Source organism: Gobius niger (assembly GCF_951799975.1).
Source record: "Gobius niger genome assembly, chromosome: 7".
Taxonomy (NCBI): domain Eukaryota; kingdom Metazoa; phylum Chordata; class Actinopteri; order Gobiiformes; family Gobiidae; genus Gobius; species Gobius niger.
Window position 1 is genome coordinate 19,907,205 of NC_136858.1, and position 22,014 is coordinate 19,929,218.

At 42.9% G+C, this 22,014-nt stretch overlaps 1 protein-coding gene and 1 long non-coding RNA gene across 3 annotated transcripts in view; one reads left to right on the forward strand and one right to left on the reverse strand.

Annotated features, from left to right (window-relative positions):
• Positions 1-8,097: 8,097 nt before the first annotated feature.
• LOC306965310 lies at positions 8,098-13,343 on the reverse strand. Its single transcript, XR_013793018.1, has 4 exons — positions 13,246-13,343; positions 11,934-12,020; positions 10,934-11,092; positions 8,098-8,501 (listed from the first exon to the last, which is right to left on the reverse strand). It is a non-coding gene; the product is annotated as an uncharacterized lncRNA (long non-coding RNA).
• akt3a (v-akt murine thymoma viral oncogene homolog 3a) overlaps positions 13,317-22,014 on the forward strand; it is a 52,202-nt gene continuing 43,504 nt past the window's right edge. Inside the window, exons 1-2 of one of the 2 annotated variants that reach the window (XM_079559641.1) lie at positions 13,317-13,441; positions 18,353-18,716. In XM_079559641.1, the coding sequence (XP_079415767.1) occupies positions 18,671-18,716 (46 nt within the window). In that variant the 5' untranslated portion in view covers positions 13,317-13,441; positions 18,353-18,670. Of the gene's footprint in view, positions 13,442-17,917; positions 18,109-18,352; positions 18,717-22,014 lie in introns of those variants that run through there. The other variant, XM_079559642.1, reaches the window with a different exon arrangement.

Consider the following 22,014-nt stretch of genomic DNA (forward strand, 5'->3'; position numbering starts at 1 on the left):
AGATCGGCTTTGTCCACAAAACACAAATGGTTTGCAAGTTTAAGCAACGTCCCCTCTAACCCCAAGAAATATGTTTAGGGAAAGGGAAAAGGCATGTGCAAGCAGGTTGAAATGGGCAGAACTAGAAAGTATTTTGCACAGTCGAAAGAATATTATTCACGGACGATTTCTAAACCTACTTTCAGCAGCGTAATTTAAGAAAGAAAAACGTTTATGTCCTGTATGCTTTATTAGTCAGGGGGTGAAAGGGGATGAAGGGTGGGGAGGGACATTCAGCTAACTGTCAAGTGTTGGACTTGAACCCACAACGCTGAGGCAGGAACTGCGCAGCCATCCTGATGAAAATAAATGTTGTTTGAATAGCAACTAATGTCCACCAAAATTATACAACAAAGCAGCAACCTTGAAAAGTATCCATGATTTACATTAGTAACAGTTCAACAGAGAACATTTGACTATGGATTAAAGATCAGCAGTTCAAATCCTCATTGGTGTGTAGGGGAGAGCGGGGAGGGTTGGGCCACTCACTGTTTTAGAGTTAATAAGAGAGACCAGGCTAAACTGAATGGTCGTGGTCATAGAGTGTGATGTCACTAATTGCTCATAGAAGCGAGATGGCAGCTGAAAGGTGAGTAAACCAGAGCCAAAAAACTAAAACATACCAACTTTTTAAAACCTTTAGTTGTCAAGAACTTTACTTTCATTCATCATAATTTCCTGGACAAATAGGCATGATCTAAAGACTAAGGGGATCATTTATCAAAACTAGTGCTTTTGTTTTGTGGCTTTAGGTGAAAACATCTAAAATGGGGAAAACTAGGGAGCATTGAGTCAAATGTATAGGGGAACGCTGGGCCACACAGAAGACATTGATGTCCCAAGCCTTTCATCCTTGACACCTGGTATACATGTTTTGGTAAAGACAACTATGAGGAGTGACTGAAGAAGTGGTGGATGGTGTGTTATTGGGCGGCACAGTGGTACTGCGGTCAGCACTCGTGCTTCACAGCTAGAAGGTCCCGGGTTTGATCCCCACCTGGACAGGGCCTTTCTGTGCGGAGTTTGCATGTTCTCCCTGTGTCTAAGAAAAAAAAATGTTTTCTATGTGACGGACCTGTTTCATGTTTCAATTCTATAAGATATCCTGTCATAGGTAAATGCTGGTGTGTCAATCTTTCAGAATAGTGGCCCAAAGCTCCCATTGGACTGTCCCAAGCCTCCCAGTTCAGGGAGGGTTGGGACAAATCATTGCAATAAATTGAATTTATTCTGTTTCTGATTAATGTTAAAGACTCATGATTTAGAGGACTGTGCACATGGTTCTGGAGAGTGTGCATACTTAGTGTCGTGCCAAAATGTTGAAATCCTTGGCAGTAAAGCTGAGAAATGTCTTGTGTGGCCCAACCCTCACCGCTCTCCCCTACTGCCATTGTGTCCGCTGGCAAGACACTCCCCACCTCCGTGCCAATGTGCATGGTATGAGTGATCGGTGGTGTCGATACATACATTTCAGTCCAGAAAAGTGCAGTTCTAAGAACAGCAAAGACAGCAAAACCCCTCAAGCTCCCTGGCCATCTTGGATCACCTTTGGTTTATCTGCTCCAAATCTGCCACTCCACACTCCTTTTGTCACATCAGCTGCATGAAAAGGTGTACAAAATCACACCTCTTCAGCTAAACTCAGAAATGGAAACTTGAGAAACTCTTTTAATTATTCTTCTGAAAATCATTGTGCCACCATATTTCTCCAACCTTTATGTGCATGCTTTCTGACGATGGAAGGAAGTGGGTCCATATATAGTTTAAAGCGGGTGCATTTGGTGCCCGGCGCGGCTGCTGTTGTATCGTAGGCGGTCTGGAATGGGTCCATTTTGACTGGGTGTAAAATATTCATGAACTATCAATGCTCGCCCATCTGACTGGCTGGCGAACATCTGCTGGGTCTCTGTGCCTCTAGAGGTGCAGCATCTGTCTGTTTTGGAGAAGTGAATCCATGCTTGTCTAGTGCATTGCTAGGGCTTTATTCTAGCATTTTAAGCATTTGCACAACTCAGAGCATTGGTATTCCGTGTATAGATACAATAGAATTGCTTATAACCTATTCCAGATTATGAGCAACTAAACTCTTATAGTGTGGCTTTAACATAATGAGGAAACGGAACACTTGTCAAAGAAATTCAGTCCAAAACAATATCGACAGCTATCAGCAAGGAAAGCTCTTTAATGGAGCCTTGCCACAGTTTTTACATACTGAGATAAGTTCTTACCTGAGCTTAGATGAGTTGATGCGCACCTGTCTGGTCTTTGTGCGTGTGCTCAGTCACGCAAATAGACCAAAGACGTTGTTAGCATTTAGCCTCCTATAGCTCCAAACTGGGGTGAAGTTAGAAGCGACCAAGCTGTTCCACGTTTTCCCTATTTAAATACAGTTATGTGAAAAGTTATACAATCCAAGTAGAACAATTAAACATGCCAGTTTTCTATGCGGATGTTTCTTTTTATTTTATTGGTTTATTTGGTCGGGACAGTGCATGTTAATGATGAACATACACGGGTCTCATGCATGTAAACAAGCCACACCGGATTATAGCCTTATTTCCATCCATCGTCCCCCATGTGCATTCTCAAACACACTCTCATTCATCCTGACCTATTGTACATGTTTTTAGTAGTAGACGGAAACGGAGTACCCGGAGGAAACCTACGCAGACACGGGGAGAACATGCAAACTCCACACAGAAAGGCCCCGTCCAGGTGGGAATTGAATCCGGGACCTTCTAGCAGTTAGTGCTCGTGCTATGAAGCACGAGCACTAACTGCTGCGCTACCGTGCTGCCCATAAAAGGGGAACTATATTGTAAGGCGTAATAACACCTTAGGAGCACTTCAACTCCTGAGGTGTTATTACGCCTTACAATATAGCACCCCTTTTTATCAGCTTAGAAATGTGTTTGATTTTGTGTAACAATACTTGGATCATGTAACTTTACATGTAACTGTATTTAAATAGGAAAAAGGTGGAAGACCTTGGTAGCTTCTAACTTCACCCCAGTTTGGAGCTATATGAATATGCTGGGAGAGGCTAAATGCTAGCAACATCTTTGGTCTATTTGCGTGACTGAGCGCACAACAAAGACCAGACAGGTGCGCATAAGCTCAGGTAAGAACATATTGTTAGCCACATAGCATAACTGCCTAACTCATTTTTGTTTTGTTTTTGGAAAACATGTAAAAAGACATTTTGTTGGAAACACATTGTTTTTCTCATATTGCCATTTTAACAATACAAAATGACTTAGGCAATTATGCTATGTGGCTAACGAAAACGATGGCCTGTTCCTTTAAGGGCTCTGTGATCATAACGGGTTTGGTGAGGAGAACCACCTCATGACATCAGCAGCTCTGATGGAGAGTTTCAAGCTCTTGGCCTTTCTGAGTGGAGTTTGCTTGTTCTTCCTGTTCATGCCTTGACTTCCTCACCACTAAAAACAGGTGCCATAGACATGATGAAAGACAATCTGGCATGGCATGTTTACATGCATGAGTCTCATTATTTATGCTCATTACACTGTCCCATCTTAGTAAAATAACCCATCATAGAAGAGGAAGAAAAGAAGAGCGGCTAACATGTGTGGATTACTCAAAAACGCGGTGAGGTGGAAAGATTATATAGCATGGTTAAACGCTTAAGTCAGTGTAAAATAATATGTGTCTTTTTTATGTGTGTGAGAGACAAAATTTAGACTTTTGAGGTTGGTGAGCTGGTGTGCGTTGGCGTGTGAGGGTCCTAGATACCAAGAGGAACACTCCTAATCTCCAGATTGTGAAGACAATTTTTTTTTTGGAAGAAAAAAAAAGTGAGTTTTGTAGGATGCCTTGTCAATCAGCCTTCACACGGATTCCATGGGGCTGCTGTGCTCAATGTGTTAAAGTGAAAGCATTTAGTTGTTATGCATCTAAATGTAATCGGTTTAGGTCTCGCATCAGTATATCACAGCTCGTGGATGTATGTGCGCGTGTGGGCTGTTCTTCTCACCCGCGCGTGTGAAGGGAGCTGCACGGCTTTGGCTGTGGCTCTATGATGGACATCTGGAAGCTAAATTGGTTAATGGCGCCTCCGAGCCAACAGTCTGGATGTGCGGCTGGAAGTGGAGGAGTGTGTGCATGTGTGCGGTAGGACAGGGGTAGGGGGGCAATACATCTGGCTACAGACACACACGCCTGCTGGACATTAAGAGGCCTTGTCCATCCAAAGTCCAGAGTTGGAGCCAAGCAAAAAGACAATTTGTGAAGCCTTGCCTTGGTGTCTGAAAATGATATATACTCTTCTCTGTTTCAAATGTCATCAAACCTAGGGATAATTTAAGAACCAAGCCATCGACTAACAGATGAAATATTATTCACAAGACCTGCTGCTGTTACGAATCATGAGTTTGTGTGTCCCGAAGCCACCCTTGAAAGACTTGTCAAAAGCAGCACAGTGTTGGGTTAAGTTGGCCAACTGATGAGGGTGTGTTAGGTGTGAACACAACACTGGATGCAGAATATTATGAATGATTATTAACATCAAAATACTTTCAAACCTTTCAATCAAAATACTGATTTTTTTTTCTGCAAAGTCCATCAAATTCCTGCTATAGAAATAACAAGAAAGAAAGATGGGCAATAGCAAACTCACAGATAAAATTCCAGTTCAAAATTAAACTTATCATGTGACATGCCAAACCGATCTGACATCAGTAAAGTTTGACAATCACGAGTCGACCAAATACATTTTCTAAGATCACCAAGGAAACCAACAGTATGAAAAGACTACAAAAACAGCAGAGATCTTTGAATCAACTCTGCCCTGCACACAGCTGACAACATGCACATCCGGGCCGAGAGCGCAAACAGTCCAGTGTGATCTGAGTAAATCTTTAAAGGGAGATCACAGAGATGTGAGAGATTATGTCAAAATGAAAGGAGCTACTGTAGCCTGTGCTCTGAGCGAGTGAGGATCTGCCTGTCTCTCCAGTCCAGATGTCAGAGCAGCTCGCCAACAGCTGCAGCAGGAAACCGGCCCCCGGCACTCAGGGCTAATACTGCAGCACAAAGGAAGGAGCAGGGAGGGGGACAGATCAGTCGGAGAATTTACAACCACAATATAAGGTGTGTTTTCCACTCGGGTGACTAATGGAAAATAGAAAAGGAATCCCTGAAGTACCTTATTGTACTTCATATCAGAGGACTTCAGCTACATGGCATATTTATACAGCGCTTGGAAAACCCTTGTGTGGATTAAGAACCAGCTAATTGTTCGGGAAGAAACAACGGTGTCCGAGAGGGTAGATGAATAATAGGCAGGAAGAGGGATAAATACTCTCTGTTGTGCGTCACACTGATATGCAAGCCATAACATTCAGTGCCTGAGAGCCACAGCTACAGCTAAACGACAGAAATGGAACGACATTGCAGCATATATGATAAATAGCTATAACTAATGACAGCATCCTTGAACTGAGTTTAGTTCACCACATGGGGGAAAAATGCTGGCATCCTAAATGAAATGGAACTGAACAATTCTTCATTAATTCTTACATATTACGATATAGATAAACATTTTTGGTGGATGACTTAATGTTCTTGGTATGACATTTGCAGCCTGTGCCATGAAATATCTCCATCCTCCAAGATGTATGACCATTCCTCTCAGATTGGTAACTTTTGCCGAGCGTTTGTGTGGACAATTGTGTGCCAGCCTGCCAGCCTGTCTGCTACTGCGCCAGCCCCGAGCCAGCGGGAACATTTGCCTTGTGGCTCCAATTCCCAGGAATGCCTAACCTGCGCCAGCTGTTGAGAACATGTTACCTGTGCCAACAATGCGCAGCTCTGCCCACCACATCAGCTGCCACTCTGTCTCCATCTGGGACCGGAGCTGGATTGGATTTATATGTGTGTCGTTCTGTTTGTCTGTGGCTCATTGTGTCTCTTTACCTCCGTGCACATCTGTATTTGCTCTCACATCTGCGCGCGTGACTGCACAGACGCTCTCTGGTGGGGGGGGGGGGGGGGGGGGGGGGTTTGCAGGGTGCCAACTTGTATATAAATATATGTGGGTCCGGTATTATGTGGGCTGTGCTTTGTGTGTGTGCGTCTCCATCTGTGTGAGCTGGGCCTCCCTCGCCTGCATCTGGAGCAGTGCTGAAGAGCCTTTCCAACAAGGCCAATGGCAGCCAGCCTGCCAAACGGCCCAGATGTTACTGCTGTAGGCCTCGGGCTAAATGGAGAGCGCTGCACTCTCATTATTCAAGCCTAGTAAATTCACAAGTGCAAGTGCTATTTTCTCGATGACAACATTAAAATAAGGACAAAATAAAGAAAAGAAGACCTTCTTAAATGCAAAAACACGCAACGTATCTGGGAGTAGATGGTCTGAAGCGGCGGTTCTCAAACCTTTCACACCAAGTACCATCTCGTAAAACATTTGACATTTGCTAAGTACCTACTCGTAAAATCTTACCACCATGATGATAAAGATCAAGATCAAATTAGAACTAGACGACCAAGTGATGTCTATACTCTGTGTAAACCATGCCTAAACCAACATACATGAAATGGTCTCTAACTGAAATGAAAAAGTTGCAGATGACCCTGAGTACGACCTGAAGAAGCCCATGTACATTCCACACTGGTCTAGAGAGCACTGGACACAAGCAAGGTACAAGAGCATTCACGCATCCAGACTGATATAAACACAATTCAGTGTGTAAAGAGTTTCATTGGCAATTGTGGTAAACAAGAATACTCATTTGTTTAAACACAAAGATAAAGCTGTTCAAACTGCTGTTGAGTGCTTGGGCAAGACACATCACCCACCTCCCTGTGTGATTGTAGTGACAGGTGTTTGTGATGGCTCTCGTTCGTCCATAGCTCTCACAGTCACAGCTCAAGCTAAGAGCTAAAAAGAAGCTTCTGTGACTAGGAGCGAAACGTCCTCAACTTTACCTAAACCCAGTCCAGTCCAGTCCAGTCGATGATTTAGCTTCTACAATGGTGTGATTGGTGGTTGAGAACTGACGGTGCAGATTGGCAGTTGTTTTTTTCACTGTAAGTTTTCTCTGGTATGTTACTGATCAAAAGCACTTTTTAACAAACTCTTTTCCCCCCCTCTTTTCAAGAAACATATAATCTTTTTGTCAAGAGATTTTCCTTTCTATGAATGAGATGAAGCCCTTTTTTAAATCCCAAAACAACACTATATTTAAAACTGTACTTAAAAAAAAAAGTGAATAAAATGTGAATGTAGATTGAATAAAATACATTTCACTCCACAGTGTGCTGCAAGATTCAGGTCACCGCAGAGTCACCCACTGTCCTCTCACTGAGCAACACTGTTATCCAAATAAAACAACACAAACACGGCTCCAGATTGTTATTTCGGAAAACAACAGCAATGGAAAAAAAAAGAAAAAGAAAAACAACAACAGTAAAACCATTAATTCATTCACAGTCAGGCCGAGTGCCACAATTAGCTTGATCATCTGGATGGGTGTAGCTGTGATGTTGGAGCCTGTGTCTGTGTGCGCGATGCTAACCACAGAGACGGCATCTGTCAGGGCGCTTCAGCTCTGTTTGTGAGCTGCCAGTGGGATGGCACGCAGCAGCCCTCCCCTGTGTGGGACCTCCAGCACTGACCAAGTAAACAACAACAACTGGACGTGAGGTTTTGTGTGTCGGCGCTTGTTGTGTTCAGTAGGGATCTCATATCTGTTATCGCTAAGAGCACGGATGTTATTGATATAATCTATTTTTCAATTGAACAACTAATGAGCTCATGAAATACGTGACAAATTAACACATAGCGAACAGATTGGTCTGCCTAAATAATATGTTTATCAGTTTGGCCTGAGCGAGACTGCGAAAATATGATTTATAATGTGCTACAAATAAGGTTTTTGCATTAAATATCAGAAACTTGATGAGATTCGTTTTCTTGCTGTATACTACAGTGCAGTTATGTGTAATTGAGTAGATACATGTAAGATAGTACTGCATGAGGTGTTAGTCTGCTAAAGCTTTGTTGAACTGTTCATCTGTCTGGCTCTTTCTCTCAAAGGCGAGGGTTGATCCGTCACAAATAAAACTGAATTGAAGCTGAACTGTGCGCATCGTCCAAGGTGTACCACACTTGAGGGATATTACAGTGACATGAAAAAAACTCCATCTACTGCAAGTTCAGCTGATTAAAAAACATGTTTGTCTTAATAACCCACACAATCAAGCAGTCAAAGTGGAGCTGTTCTGGAAAGAATGGAAAAAAAGACTGTCAATCCACACAGATCTCTTCCTGCGAGACAGACTGTGGGAGATGCAGATTGCTGGAGAGCCTGACTGAGACATCCCTCCCCTGGTACCCAGCTCTCTTCACATCTGCCTCCTCTTCCTCGCACAGATGTTAGCAGCAGTTTGTTCTGTGAAGGAGAAGCTACTTCCTTCTGTGTCTCTGAGGAGCAGGCTGCCTGAGGAAAAACACATTTACACATAAAGCGCTAATGTGTCAGGAGTGTGTATTTGTGTACATAAAAGACACGCAGTCGTTTGTAGAGACAGAACAAGACACGCAGCAGAAATAGGAAGTGGCAGGATCGGAGTCCTCAGGGGAAGTGAATGTCTATGTGTGTGTCCTCTGGCTCTGCCCAAACTGTGAGTTTTGATGTTAATCTCACCCAGTTGTTGGAAAGCCAAACACAGTCTGTGCACCCAGATGTTGACAGCTGTGGCTCTCTAATACTCGCTCACACACACACAAGAGACGAAAAAAAAACAAAAAACATTTTTTTTCCCCCTCGTGTTGCCTATGGGGATTCTCTTCTTTCCAACTTCAATTACAGGGGCCAAGTTCTACAATGTTTTCGAAAGTAATTCCTGACCCTGTGGTTTGCACAAGGATTGCAAGGAAATACTGCCCAAAATGGTTATCGCAATATTAGTTTAAGCAATTTCACTGAGGTCCACTGAGATTTACACATATTCCTTAAGTTTAAAACAAAAATGCAAAGTAGCGTACATTTTTAGGCCTCATCTTCCTAATTCTCTAATTTAGCCTTGTTTTGGTCCTAATTGAATCTGCTACAGTTTGACCAGGAAACAATTCGCTTTTAGAGTTTCAGTTTTAATTTTGTGGAGTGAACAGCTTCAAAATTGTTTACAAAATTATCACAATGTTTTTCTCTAACATCTGTCTTTGTGAATTCAGATTTGAAATAGCATTAGTTAATGATGCAGTTAACAATAGCCAAAAGAGGCTAAAAGTCAGGTTAGTGGTGGAGATAGAAAAATGTTCCTTTTCCCATCTCCCTCTCTATCACCAATGCAAGACAAGAATCAAACCCTCGCTGTTACTCTTCCTTTCCTCAGCAGCAAAACTAACCTACAGAATGACTTTCTCCACACATCACTGTAGTCAGATATGTGCTGCAAGATTTTAAACTATTTCAACAAATTTAAACATAGCCTTTTATAGCAGCGTTCCCCCCCCCCCCCCCCCCTCAAATTCTTACAAAATACTATATTGACAAAAGCTGAAAGCCCTTACAAAGTGTGTGGTAGAGTGGGCGAATATCTGAAGCACTCCGACAGTAAAATTAAAAGTCCTACGCGGTCCAGCAGCAGGATCTTCGTCAGGGCTTAGACTTACAAAATCAAGATCAAAACAACGCTAAAATGGAGCTATGGGAAAATCATGACTAAAATTGCACCATTTGTTTTTGTTTTAGGTGGTGTTAGCAAAAAATAAATACATCTTTATCAAATGTAACACCTCAGTGATTTTGCAATATTTGCGATATTGTGTCACCTATTATCGTGAAAATGATAATTTGGTGACAAATTGTTAACCCCTTGTTTGTGTGTCACCAACAAGTAGATTTTGTTCAGTTGCTTTATGCGGATTGTCCCATGTAGCAAATACCTGCCCCAAATACATCCTGCATGTTACAGTGCAGGTGCAGGATAAAAAAAGAGCTGAGAAAAGAATAAGCGATACTAAAATGTTGTAATAATTGGCTAATAACTTAAATGCCCAGAGGGTGCATGCGGGTGTGTGAAAACACATGCCGGAAATGGTAAACATTTTGATTCTGGGGATATTTTCTCATTTTTCAGTTATTGAATTCAATATCCACAACCATTCCATTGTAACTAAAGTAAGCAAGTTAATAGCTATTTTGTTACATCTCGATAAATGTCACTGGAAAGTGTGAAATTGTGTGTATGCCATGTTAGGCTTTGTCAGATGAGTTATTGAGATAATAGAAAAGGCTAGTGAGCTGAGTGAGTTGGAAGTGCTGCAACTGTTCATGGGCCCAGTGTTTTTGGGGGTCTACAACCTGTCCACACACTGAGCTGAGAGTATATGAAGACACAGGTGCAAACTGCACCTCCACTGCATGTGGGTATATGAACATACATTATGCATGAATGTACAGGCATATGCTATCCAATAACACACATACACACTAGCAGGATCGCCCTGATGGGCTGAACATGTATATATAAAGTATCATTGTAAACAACAATGATGGGTGTACTGTCGCTCTATATGCGAACAGAAGTGAAGTAGTAATCATCTGGTGACATCTTGTATATAGCATAAAAGAAGAAAGGGAACAATTTGTAAGAATGTTGTATTATTCACAAATATAGTTGCATTAAAGTTGCAGTCATTTGACTGCGGTCATCTGGTTTTCTGCTGGCTATATTTCACACCTGAGTGCAGAATAGGTGACCCAGAACACAGAGAAGTAGAGCTGTGCTGGACCATCCTGTTTCCCAAGCTGTCCTGCAGTAGCACACAGCTCCAGCCCTGTGGCTGCAGCTGCTCTGTCCTGTCTCAGCCTACATATGTGAGTGTGTCCCAGGCCCAGGTCTGCCTGACCGCAGCTGTCCCTACCTCCATGTGGGTCTCCGGGGCGCGGCTCACCTCCCTCTCCTGAAGCCACTTCAAAGAGGCCTGGGACAGTCCAGAAGGCCATGGGGTGCAGGGCTGGCCAGCACGGCTGCTGCTTCCCTGGGCTTTGGGAGCTGGAGCGAGGCAATGGGGCGAGCTCTGCTGCAGAAGGTATCGGAGGTTAAAAACACTGGGGGGTATTGGGGCATGTTATTTCAAACAGGAGTGAGAAGTTTGTCTAATCCTGTCCAGACCTTGTGCCCTGTCACAGAGAGGAAGGCCTGTGCGTGTTTTATATTTAGGGTCTGTCATGCCCACTGGGGGACAGGGGTCCAGGTTGGAAAGAGCAGCGGGAACAGAAGGCCAGGGGCTACAGACTCTGGAGTACAGAATGAAAAAAATAATCCATGTACACACAGGGGAGGAAGAACTGAGTGATGAACAAAATAACTAGCACAGGGATCGAATCTCACCTGAGAAACTGTTTTTGGATAAAGAAGCTTTCTGATATCAAATTATAAAATGTATAAAACAAAAAGTAAGTGGAGTATATACAGCTACCTGGCTATAACATGTATGAGTGTGTAGTGCTCCAAAGTCATGTGAGACATACATGCATACTCACAGAGAGTGCATGACAAATCTTTGGCCTCAACCCCAAAATGACCTCACAAACAATGTGGGACTCCACGTGGGAATATACGGGGTTTTATCAATTTCATGCAGCAAAACATATACATTTTGATTTAATTAATATAATTACTTCATTTGTCCAAATATTGTGCTGTTTTCAATGAAAAATGATATCAAATACAATGTTAGAAAGATTATACACTGTCTTGATCTTAGGACCTGAGCTCAGAGGGTCCTGAGCCTCACTTTGGAGAGGCCTGCTTTATGCACACAGTCAAATAGTTATAACATTCATACACAAGCCAAAAGTTGACAACATACACCATGTGGTGCACTTATGTGATGTTCACGCTCTGATGACTGCACATACCTAGAGGACTCCACCTTGTGCTCCTCCAGCTGATCTGACTGATTGAACCGACTCAATCTCGTAGTGCGAAATAGTTCATCATTCTGCCTGAGGATGAAAAAAGCATAATTCATATACACATGTGTATGTAATGTAATGTAATTATCTAGGTCACAATGGCAGCTTTTATTAGGATTCACAGTGATTAAGGGTAAATCTAGAAAGTACAGTTTCTAAATGTTATCTTTAAACCAGTTGTATCTGTCGGTAAACCTCCTTTTTGGCAGCTTGTGTGGTGGGAGTGACAGACACAGGGACCGTGCAGGTCAAAAGGACAATGAAGGCAACAGCAGGACCCCCCTGAGTGACTAAAAAATACCTTGTCAACCAGATTACCGCTTTGCTGCTGTTTAGATCTCTCACTTACGTTTCTATCAGTCTGCAGAAGGGAAACAAGGGGACCAATGTTACAGAAAAAGAATGTTTCAATTCTTACAAATAATTGCATTACCACACAATGTCCACCTGTGTCAGCTCATCCACGGCCCCAGATCTTGCAAAGCTGGATCCGGAGACAAAAAGCGCCAGGACGGACAGCACCCTGTAACTTCCTTCATTTGTTTGAATCTCTTTGAGCTTTTGACTGCCAAAGCATAATGGGGAAATAACTTGACACAAACACTTGATGTGCGGTAAGTAACAGCTGACCCTTGACCAGCTGAGCAATTCAAACAATGCTCTGTCCCAGACTGTGACCTTTGGTTTACACTAAAACTGATCAGCTGTTGAGTAATAATTTCAGTCTTATGCAAAACAGCTGTCTGATCCTTCCGGCTGTCAACTGTAATTAAGATACTGCCATGCAATAATACTCGGCTGTGGGGATGGCTGACGTTAAACCTGTCGACTCAGCTGCTCTCAAACTCCAAATGTTGTATCAAACATTAGAGGGAGGAAAACACCAGGAGTGATAAGCCACATTGAAGCTATGCATACAAAATCAAATTGATAAAAAACCCATAAACTTTTCTGCTTATGAGCCTGATAAGAGACGACTTAAATGCATGATATAAATAACTTATTTCCATCATCAAGGACATGTCGTGGACACAGTAGCCTGTTGTAGCCTAAATGAAGTGCTAGGACAGGGACTGACCATGGTGCTTTCATTCATTCACCATCACTTAGGCTAATTTGTGTTCTTAGGCCAGGCTTTTTCATGGAGAAGAGTTTCCCCAAAATGCCATAGGATTATAGAATATAATTTTCCAATTTCACTTCTAGGTCAAATATGCATGATTAAGTTGTAATGGTGAAAGTCATGTGTTATTACCTCTTTAAAAATGACTCGGAAGCGCAGGCAAAGGCTGCTGCGTGGATCAGATAGGCTTTCATCTGAACTCTCGCGATGCCTGGGTTATTAGCCGGCAGAGACAAACGGGATGTTGGAATGGGATGATGAGGAGCTCTACTGTGGACCAGAAACGGGAGCTTTACTGAAATAGACTCCAGGACGCAGAGGAAAAACGGTATGTTCTGTGTCTGTGCGTGCCTGCGTGTGCGTTTGAGGGGTTTTGACAATGATCACAGACTGGGGCCGTGTTTGTGTGAGCCAGTGCCCAGGGTTGCCGTTTCTGTTGGTGACGTCACGACTTTTTCCTCAAAGTCAAAACAACAGTGGGCCGCGTCGCGCATTTCATCTGACCACTGCTTAATCCGTGCCATAACTTCAGTGGTGGACCGCTAAATGCGTAGTTTCGATTTGTCAAACGAGTCTGCTGGAACCAGTCATTATCTCCTTACAGCCTGCCACAGTGAAGGGAAAAATAGGCTATCGCTCTGGCGGTTTATAGAGAGCAGGTGCACGGGAATCCCGCAGCCTGTGCCGCTTACAGGTAAACACTGGACCATGGTGGCACTGTCAATCACTCCAAGAGCACTGTCTGTCTAGTGGAAAGATCATAATGTGGGCGGCGCCGTGGTTGACAGGTCTATGAAGAGATGCTCGGCCACGCTCTGTGACAAATTCGACTGTGCCTTTCTTGATTCTGGGACGTGTGGCTCTTTGTACCAATAATCGATCATAAACGATAATGCACTTATTTTTAATGCCAAATGTTTGACGCGTGCAGAGGACTCTGCCACGCTGCGCGCAACATGCGTCAGTTTGACATCTTGTGACGTAGATGATGCAGTGCTGCTGCTGCTGCTGGTGAATATGGGTCCTGGTACTGGCCATGCTCTGGATATACGCACATGCAGTGTTCAGTGTGCGCACACAGGTTGGTCAACGTGAGCAACCTGGACGCAAAGTAATTGACGTTAAAGGCTGACATTAAAGCATCTTTTTAGTCTCCATATGCCGCCATGTGCACCTTGTTGAACTCTGTGCATTTGATCGATAGTGTTGAAATGTGATGTATCTTTTCATGCTTTAATTTATTTATTTCATTTAGCAAGAAAAAAAATAGTCAGACATTTCACATTTGAGCAGATATTACATTCACACATATACAGTATCAGTACATAGACACAGAAGGAGGACTAAGTGTCTTGCTGGAGGACACAATAGCAGTGTCTTTCACTGGTGGGATCTGGATTCCCAGTGTTTGTTTGTATAGTAGGCGATATGGATCTGCAATTAGAAAGCTCTCACCTTTGGCCATTGCCAAACGCTGGCATGCATAAAAAAGGATTGTACACGGGTGCATGCGGTGAAGTCAATGAAGAGTTTCCTCAAAAGAATGACTTTAGTGAGTTTATCCACACATATTTTAAATAATGATTTTGTGTTTGCCACTGGAAATTATGTGTTTGCACTTTACAAGCTTATTAAACCACTACACTGCAGTCATTATTCATTCTCTCTTCTGACTCACTGTGACAGCCACAGCCATGGGGTCGTCTGACAGAAAGTAGGCAGCCCAGTGTGCACCATCCAACCACCACCAACTGTGGCACTGGACACACCACCTTAATGCACTGGCAAAGTTGGTGAAGTGTCTTGCCAAAGTACATGACCGTATGCAGTCAGAGCAGGGATTATAACTGCTGACCTTTGAAGAGTATGCAGGTATGGTCACTTACTGCTGACCTTTTTAAATAGCCAAATATGAGCCAAAACGTATAATCTTGTCATATAGTCTGACCTTCCCTTGAAAGTACCAGTTATCACAATCAGCATCCAATGTATTGTTATATGACAGATGCAGAGATGGTGACTGTTTGGACTAGGATTGGTGGATTGTGTGGACGATTTGTCAGAACAAAACAAGAAGTGATATAGTGATGTGAAAGAAAAAGAAAAACATAAAAGGCCATGTAAACGTATGTCACTATAGACCTGCCTGAGAAATAATATCTTTTAAATCTTCATGAGACCATGTGGCAACGAAACCTCAAGCCTGATCCACATGACATTTATTTAAATGACAAGTTGATTTTAGGTTGGTTAAAGTAAAGTCTTCTGAGAGAAGTTTTACTGCAGTACTTCATGGTGCCTGTCAGAGTCCAGCTCGGTACAGACTGTTCACTTTAGTACTCTGCGTAAGTGCGCAGTCTTCTCCCCTGTCTCTGTCATTTTGTCCTTGCACTATAATAAATGCTGTCTGACTGGTGCCTCCATGGCAGAGCTGGCAGTGGACATCTCCATAGTAACCGCTGCCCTGGTGATGAAGGGTGGCCACTGTCTGGACACTCGGCCCTCTGCCCCTCTCTGCTGCAGCTAATGGGCACTGACAATATTTCAGGTCCTGTAGGTTTAGCAGCACGGGGCGATCAGTGGCACTTTAGGTCAGATTAAGAGCCCAGCCAAATGAAGCTCCTTTGAACTATGCTGAAGCGTCAAAGCTTAATTCACAAATTGTAGCCTATATAGCTAAGCCGATAAAAGGTTTTAGCTAGGGCTGCAACTAATGATTATTTTTGTAATTGATTTATGTGGTTGTGTTGATTATTGTAAGTACGCAAGTGCCACTTAAATGGCCTTAGATGAGACATGCCACTCATTTGAAAGCCAACATCATGCTCAAATATAAATAATTGTGCTACGTTTGTGCTGTTTTGTGCTGTAAAAATCTTCGTTTGTGCTGTTATCGTTTTTGAGATATTAATGATTGTATTATTGGTCAGATTTAATGTCACCCTGCTCGTTATGAAGCTCCAAAACGGGTAAAAATGCTGTCAACCGCTTCCTCTACACCTGTGCTGTTTTATGCTGTAAAGATTTCAGTTTGTGCTGCTTTTAAACTATTACAAAGCCTTGAGGCGTCCATGCCCGTCCTCCTCTGAGGCACGCGCACGTGTCAGGAGTGCACGACAAGACACACTGCATGTAAAAAACAATCATCAATATCTCAAAAACAATAACAGCAAAGATTTTTACAGCACAAAACAGCACAAACGTTTGACATATTTTTAATTTAAATTTGAGTATGATGGAGGGCCAGGTTCACACTAATAATCAACAGTCACTGTGTGATTGATAGGTGTCGCATGACTTGCCCCAAATATGGCGACCTCCACCAGCAGCTGATAATCACGTGTCTCGACTGACCGATTGGATCTGGCAAGCCTGCATGTGTGGCTTATTCTGCTTTCAAATTGGTTTAATTCAATGAACATTGCATCCTGGTCATATCCGGCCGACTGTGCAGCACCATACTGGTGGCGCTGTATCAATCACCATTCACTGTGCAATTGGTGTCACGTGACTTCAATATGGCTTATACTTATCAATATGGCAACCTCCAGCAGCTGCCGCTAGTCATGTGCCTGCAAAAGACCGTTGGATAATCGTCTCAAAAATCAAAACAGAAAATGTAAACACTATTTACATCATGTCAAATGTTTTTTGTACAATTGTTATCCATAAAACTAATATCTGGCACTCATTGGTTAAATGCGCAGGGCAACTGAACAACTGAACGTGTTTTGAAATACACAGTATATAATGCAATTTCTTTTATGATAGTATTAGCATAGTGATGAGATTTCGATTTAAATGCATTGAATGAAATCAGGAGCATGTTTCAAATCATCTATTATAACATTATACATTTCAAATGACCAATTTAAGGTCAAATGTTTTATTTCTGTACACATATCACCACTAGTGTATGGTGTGTCAGCCTTAGTGATTTGCTCCTTGCAATTTATTTAAATAGCAATTGTGATTAGACTTGCAGCCCTAAATTGTCTTATTTATGTAATTGGTAGTTGACACAGTAATAGCATATTTCTGGTTTAATATGCGCTGTAAATAGTCTTCAAACTTAAAGGCACTCTGTGTAACATTGTGGACTATACTGTTGCCATCAGAAATTGCTTTTTTTGCAGTGGTTTATCAAAGACTGGATTTGGTTGAAGACCTAACCTATTTAGATCTCTGACTTTAATCACATCTCCATGGAGACGAGCTGGAGACGTACCCACTCCCGGTAAAGTCACAGTCAGGTCTTAGGAGAGCTGAGTCGCTCACAGCAAAAGCACATGTTTGTGCATTTATGAGGTATTTTTCAATGATGAAAATATCTGTCATAAAATAAATGCTTGTATTTCAATTCTATTTATGTAGTACAATTGTACGCGGTGTGGCTTTAACTTAAACATTTCGTTTTGAGCTTTTTGATTTAATTGAAATTAGGACATGTATTATTTTTTTGTTAAGTTCAAGTGACATGAAAGAAATGAAAAGAAAGAAACCTGCATAAAACAAGACACGGTGTGTGATTCAGCAGTCACAGTAATGATGTTGCAGTACCTTGAAATAAGCAGTGGTGCAGACAGTAGTTGATCTGAATACTGATTTTATCATATTAGCTCTGTCTGAACTGTTAGCTTAGCTGCTGTAGTGCACTCTCCATTCAAGCTGAGCGGTGTAGTGCTGTTGCGCATTGTGTAACAGCGTTTGTAGTAGAGTGCATCTGAGGTGAACGCAGCAGCTATGCAGAAAGGGATGGGACTGGGAGAGGGAGCGAGACAAGAGAGAGGTGCAGAGATTTGGGCACCGAGAAATAGAGGAGCAGAAGCAGTGTGTGAGCATCCCTAACTGCCGCTGCTGCTATTTATAGCCCAGCCCTACTCCACAGTCCTGAGATGCTCTCCCACCTCCCACTCACTGGCAGACAGACCAGCCTACACATTCGCTCACATTGACAAAATCCACCGACTCGCACAATGTAGCAGCTTGGGAAAGGTAGGCTCACATCTGCACACCACACTACAGAGGATGGATGAATGAGAAACATTTGTGTTGCAATCAGGCTCTGTTTTTACATCACCAGTAACCAATAATGTTTCATCCTGTTTGGCACAGAGTGAAAGGAGGAAATTACTTCATGATAACCAGTTGCTTTGAGGGTTAGGGGAGAGGTATGGGTTCTGAAGCTGTGAAAAGTTTCCCTGAAACATGATGTCTTTCTGCTTTCCCTTCCTTTCAGGCTGAGTCACTACTGCTGAGGAGGAAGGTCTGGAGAGGGAACGGCAGAGGAGGAGGAGGTGGCGGGGGAGGGGGAGACCAAGAAGGAGGGAGGCTCTGTGTTAAACCACAACAGGAAGCGACGGACACACATCAAGCACACACGCTGAGTCTGCGTGTGAGCACGCGCGGCAAGGGAGAGACTGCGCGAGCCAGCGAACGAGAGGGAAAGGAGGAAGGGAGGGAGAGTGACGCGGAGGCTGGGAGAGCCGCCCCCCTCCTCCCCCTCTCTCTCTGTGGAGCAGGCGTGTAGCGGCATCACACTCGGCGTGAAGGAACCATGAGCGATGTCACCATAGTTAGAGAGGGATGGCTTCAGAAACGGGGTGAGTACATCCAGTACCCTCTTTGCTTAGCTCCACTCTCTGCTCCATGCCTCTGCACGCAGTCGTCTAGACGCGGGGCCTGGTCGCGCCGGTGCACATGTGCTGTGGAGGTGCTCTGATCACATGGATGGATGTCTGATTACTAGTGCTGAGCGGAACGGCCTGTTTGTCCTCCTGGATGTGCTTCAGGGGTTGCTGGTTAAGCCTCTGTTTGCTCTGGGTCTGGACATAACATGCAGAGCCGTAGGAAATGTCAGTGCTGCTGCAGAGTGTTCTGTCAGGCCCTGTGTTCTGTGAAATTAAGTTGGTAGTGCTTGTCCCTGGGGTGTTATTAAACACTTGAGTCTTCACATCCCGAATGGTGTCACTAAGACAAGTCATATGACAGGGGTTGAGGGATGGTTTTGAGTCAAGTGAGCATGGGGCAGTCCTGTATCCTCCCTCACCACATAAAGAAGAGAGAACTTGCAATAGATGATGATGTAAAGATGAACTTCCTAAAAGGGGGGGTGGGGGTGGGGGGTGTCTACAGGTGACTTGTGAGGACAAAAACATTTATAGTCATAGAATACATTAGGTCTCTGTTTCAGTTTCCCACAATTGTGCTTCCTTTACTGTAATGCAATGTGTTTTGGTCTCAGAGGATGTCCGAGGGGGATTTCCAAGCTTCTAGGCCAATGGGCATCATCTCCCTGTGATGGTGTCTCGGAATGTGTAAAACAAACTGTTGAACAGGAAGTGACATGGTTACATAACAGAGAGCAGCCTGCTGGGTAATGTAGGCTAACTCTGCTACATCATGATGACCCCTGGATAACATGACCTGTCACAGTAAATGGGAAATGGCGATTAAAGATACAGCGTTGTCTCTATTAGTCTGAAGTGACGGGCAGGTGCGCGTGAGAGAGTGCCAGCCGTCTGTGCATATAAAGAAGAAGAGTTCGCCCCCAGTCACGACGCAGCTCCCAGTTTTTGAGACAGACAGTAGGGCAGGGAGGGGGACTTTGTGTAGAGAATGTGAATGTTTGTCTGCATCATATGCTAAATGTGTGTGTTTGTGAAGAGGAGCGAGGTCGGGTGCTGACTCACTGTCCAGGTCGTGATACAGCAGACTGCAGTCTTAGTCATTAAACAGTTTTGCTCCAACATAAAAGAGGAGACAGAGGGAAAGGTAGATCGAGCGGCCTCAACAGCCACAGGGATTGCCCCAGTTATTGTCCATTGGGAACTTGTATCAGACTAGTTTTAAGCTTCATGCAAGATATTAACCTTAACCTTTGACCTTAAGCAACATAGGAAGTGGAAGAATTAACAGGAAGAATTTCAACTGTTTGCATCACACCTTCATTACTCAACTTTTCCCTCTGTCTTGTGTAAACAGAGTAACTCACACGGTCAGCTACAACCCTTTATTTACAAGGTTAATTGTGGACACGCCTGATGTTATTTTGAATTTCAGCAACATGCTGTCTGTGACTTGGTCCATCTCCCATTGGATCATCTTCATTTTGATTGCAGTAAATATTTAGATATTAGTGGACTTTTTAACATTTGAGAGACAACCGTAAGTATTGACTGGTAGATTAATAGAAGATTCACATACGTTTTAATGACAAATTGTGTTTGTCTGGGTCCAAACTATAAGGTTAGCAGTATTTATTCTTAAGTGGACTATTATTTATTTGCATGATCCTCTATTCCCTAAATTATAACAGCATTTGCCATTTGCTTATTGCAACCATTCAAATTGCAAGTTTCTTTAATTAAACTGCACTTCTTTCACTAATGGCTTGCTCACATGTGGAGGTGAGATGAGGTCATGTCAGTAATCTGCTTTAATTGGCTTAGTTGTAGTAGTAGTAGTATTATTTTCATTCAGCTTTAATAACAGATTAATCTACTGCATACACGTTAGTCCTGTGGGAATCCAGTCACAAACTTGTTTATTCTCGAAACAGACATTTGTCAAGAAATGTCCGGCTGTGTCGATTTATAATATTATTATTTGTCCACATGGATGTTTGGACTTTGTTGTTTACGTTACTACGGGATGACTTGTAATTAGATTCTCTGGGTGTGAGCGACCTTAATCACTTCTCTATAATCTTAATGGACGATCTAGTTATTGACTTGATCGTAAACTTTATGCTCAGGCCAGCGCTTTCTGCATTAAATTTCACACGTTCTTAACTGACATTGACAGCTTTTACTGCAGGGCTTATCAAAGAGTGTCGTTCTTAGAGTAGTTGCAGTTTATTGTCTTTTTGCTGCTTAACAAAGGGACATATTGACTGTAACTAGCTTTCTCTGTTAGCCCTTTAGCCGCGGTTGTCATTCTGCTGCATCCCAGGCAACTGTCTGGGAACTGGCAAATGTCTGACCTTTGATTTGGAGAAATGGCTTCACTGCTCCAACTGGTAATTACAACGTGTAAACTCAGAGATGATCAGTGTGGTCAAATACCAACTTAATACAACAATGGCGGCTCCCACAGAGAGGTGTAGCTGAAAGATAAACCGAGAATTTAAAGGGGCATTATGCAACTTTTTATGTGAAAGAAAAAGTTGATATTTGTGCGTATTTGACCTCAACGGCTGCTTGAGTGGTCAGCGTAGCGCCTTTCACTTCAATCACAGTGGTCTCTACAATGCTTCGTGATCAATTGTTTTGTTGGTTTTCCGGTGAGAGGGACGTCAGCAGTGAAGACCTTCCAAACTATTGATCCTGGAGCATCATCGAGGCCACCGTGATGGAAAGTAAAGGCGCCATGCTGACCACTCATACAGCTGCTGGGCAAATACACACAAATATCAACGTTTTTTTCTCCACATAAAAAGTTGCATAATGCACCTTTAACCACTGCTTCAGCGATGTGAACCAGCCAAGAGTATAACATTATTTATCATGAACTAGATCTTGTGAATATAACGTTAGCATTTTATAAGCCAACTGCATTAACTACAATGAAGACAGAATTCTCAAGTGGGAAAACTCCCAGTTGCCAGTTGCCTGAAATGCAGCATTAGCCTCTTTGTATAAATGTTGTCGTGGCTAATATCCTGTAAGTCATTTTAGTTTTAAAAGTATTTCCTGTCCACATTTTTATGTTTCAATAAAAATTGAATAGAGAGATTAAAAGCTGCCTACTATCTCAATCCAACCGTGAAAATGGTAGGTTGTTGCCTCAATGCATCTCTAGCTCCCACAGACCCTCTGCACTTCCCGATTGTTAATTAGAAGCACGTCTGAGCTGGAGTTCATTGCAAGACAGAGGTGAGACATGTACAGGGTGGATCGC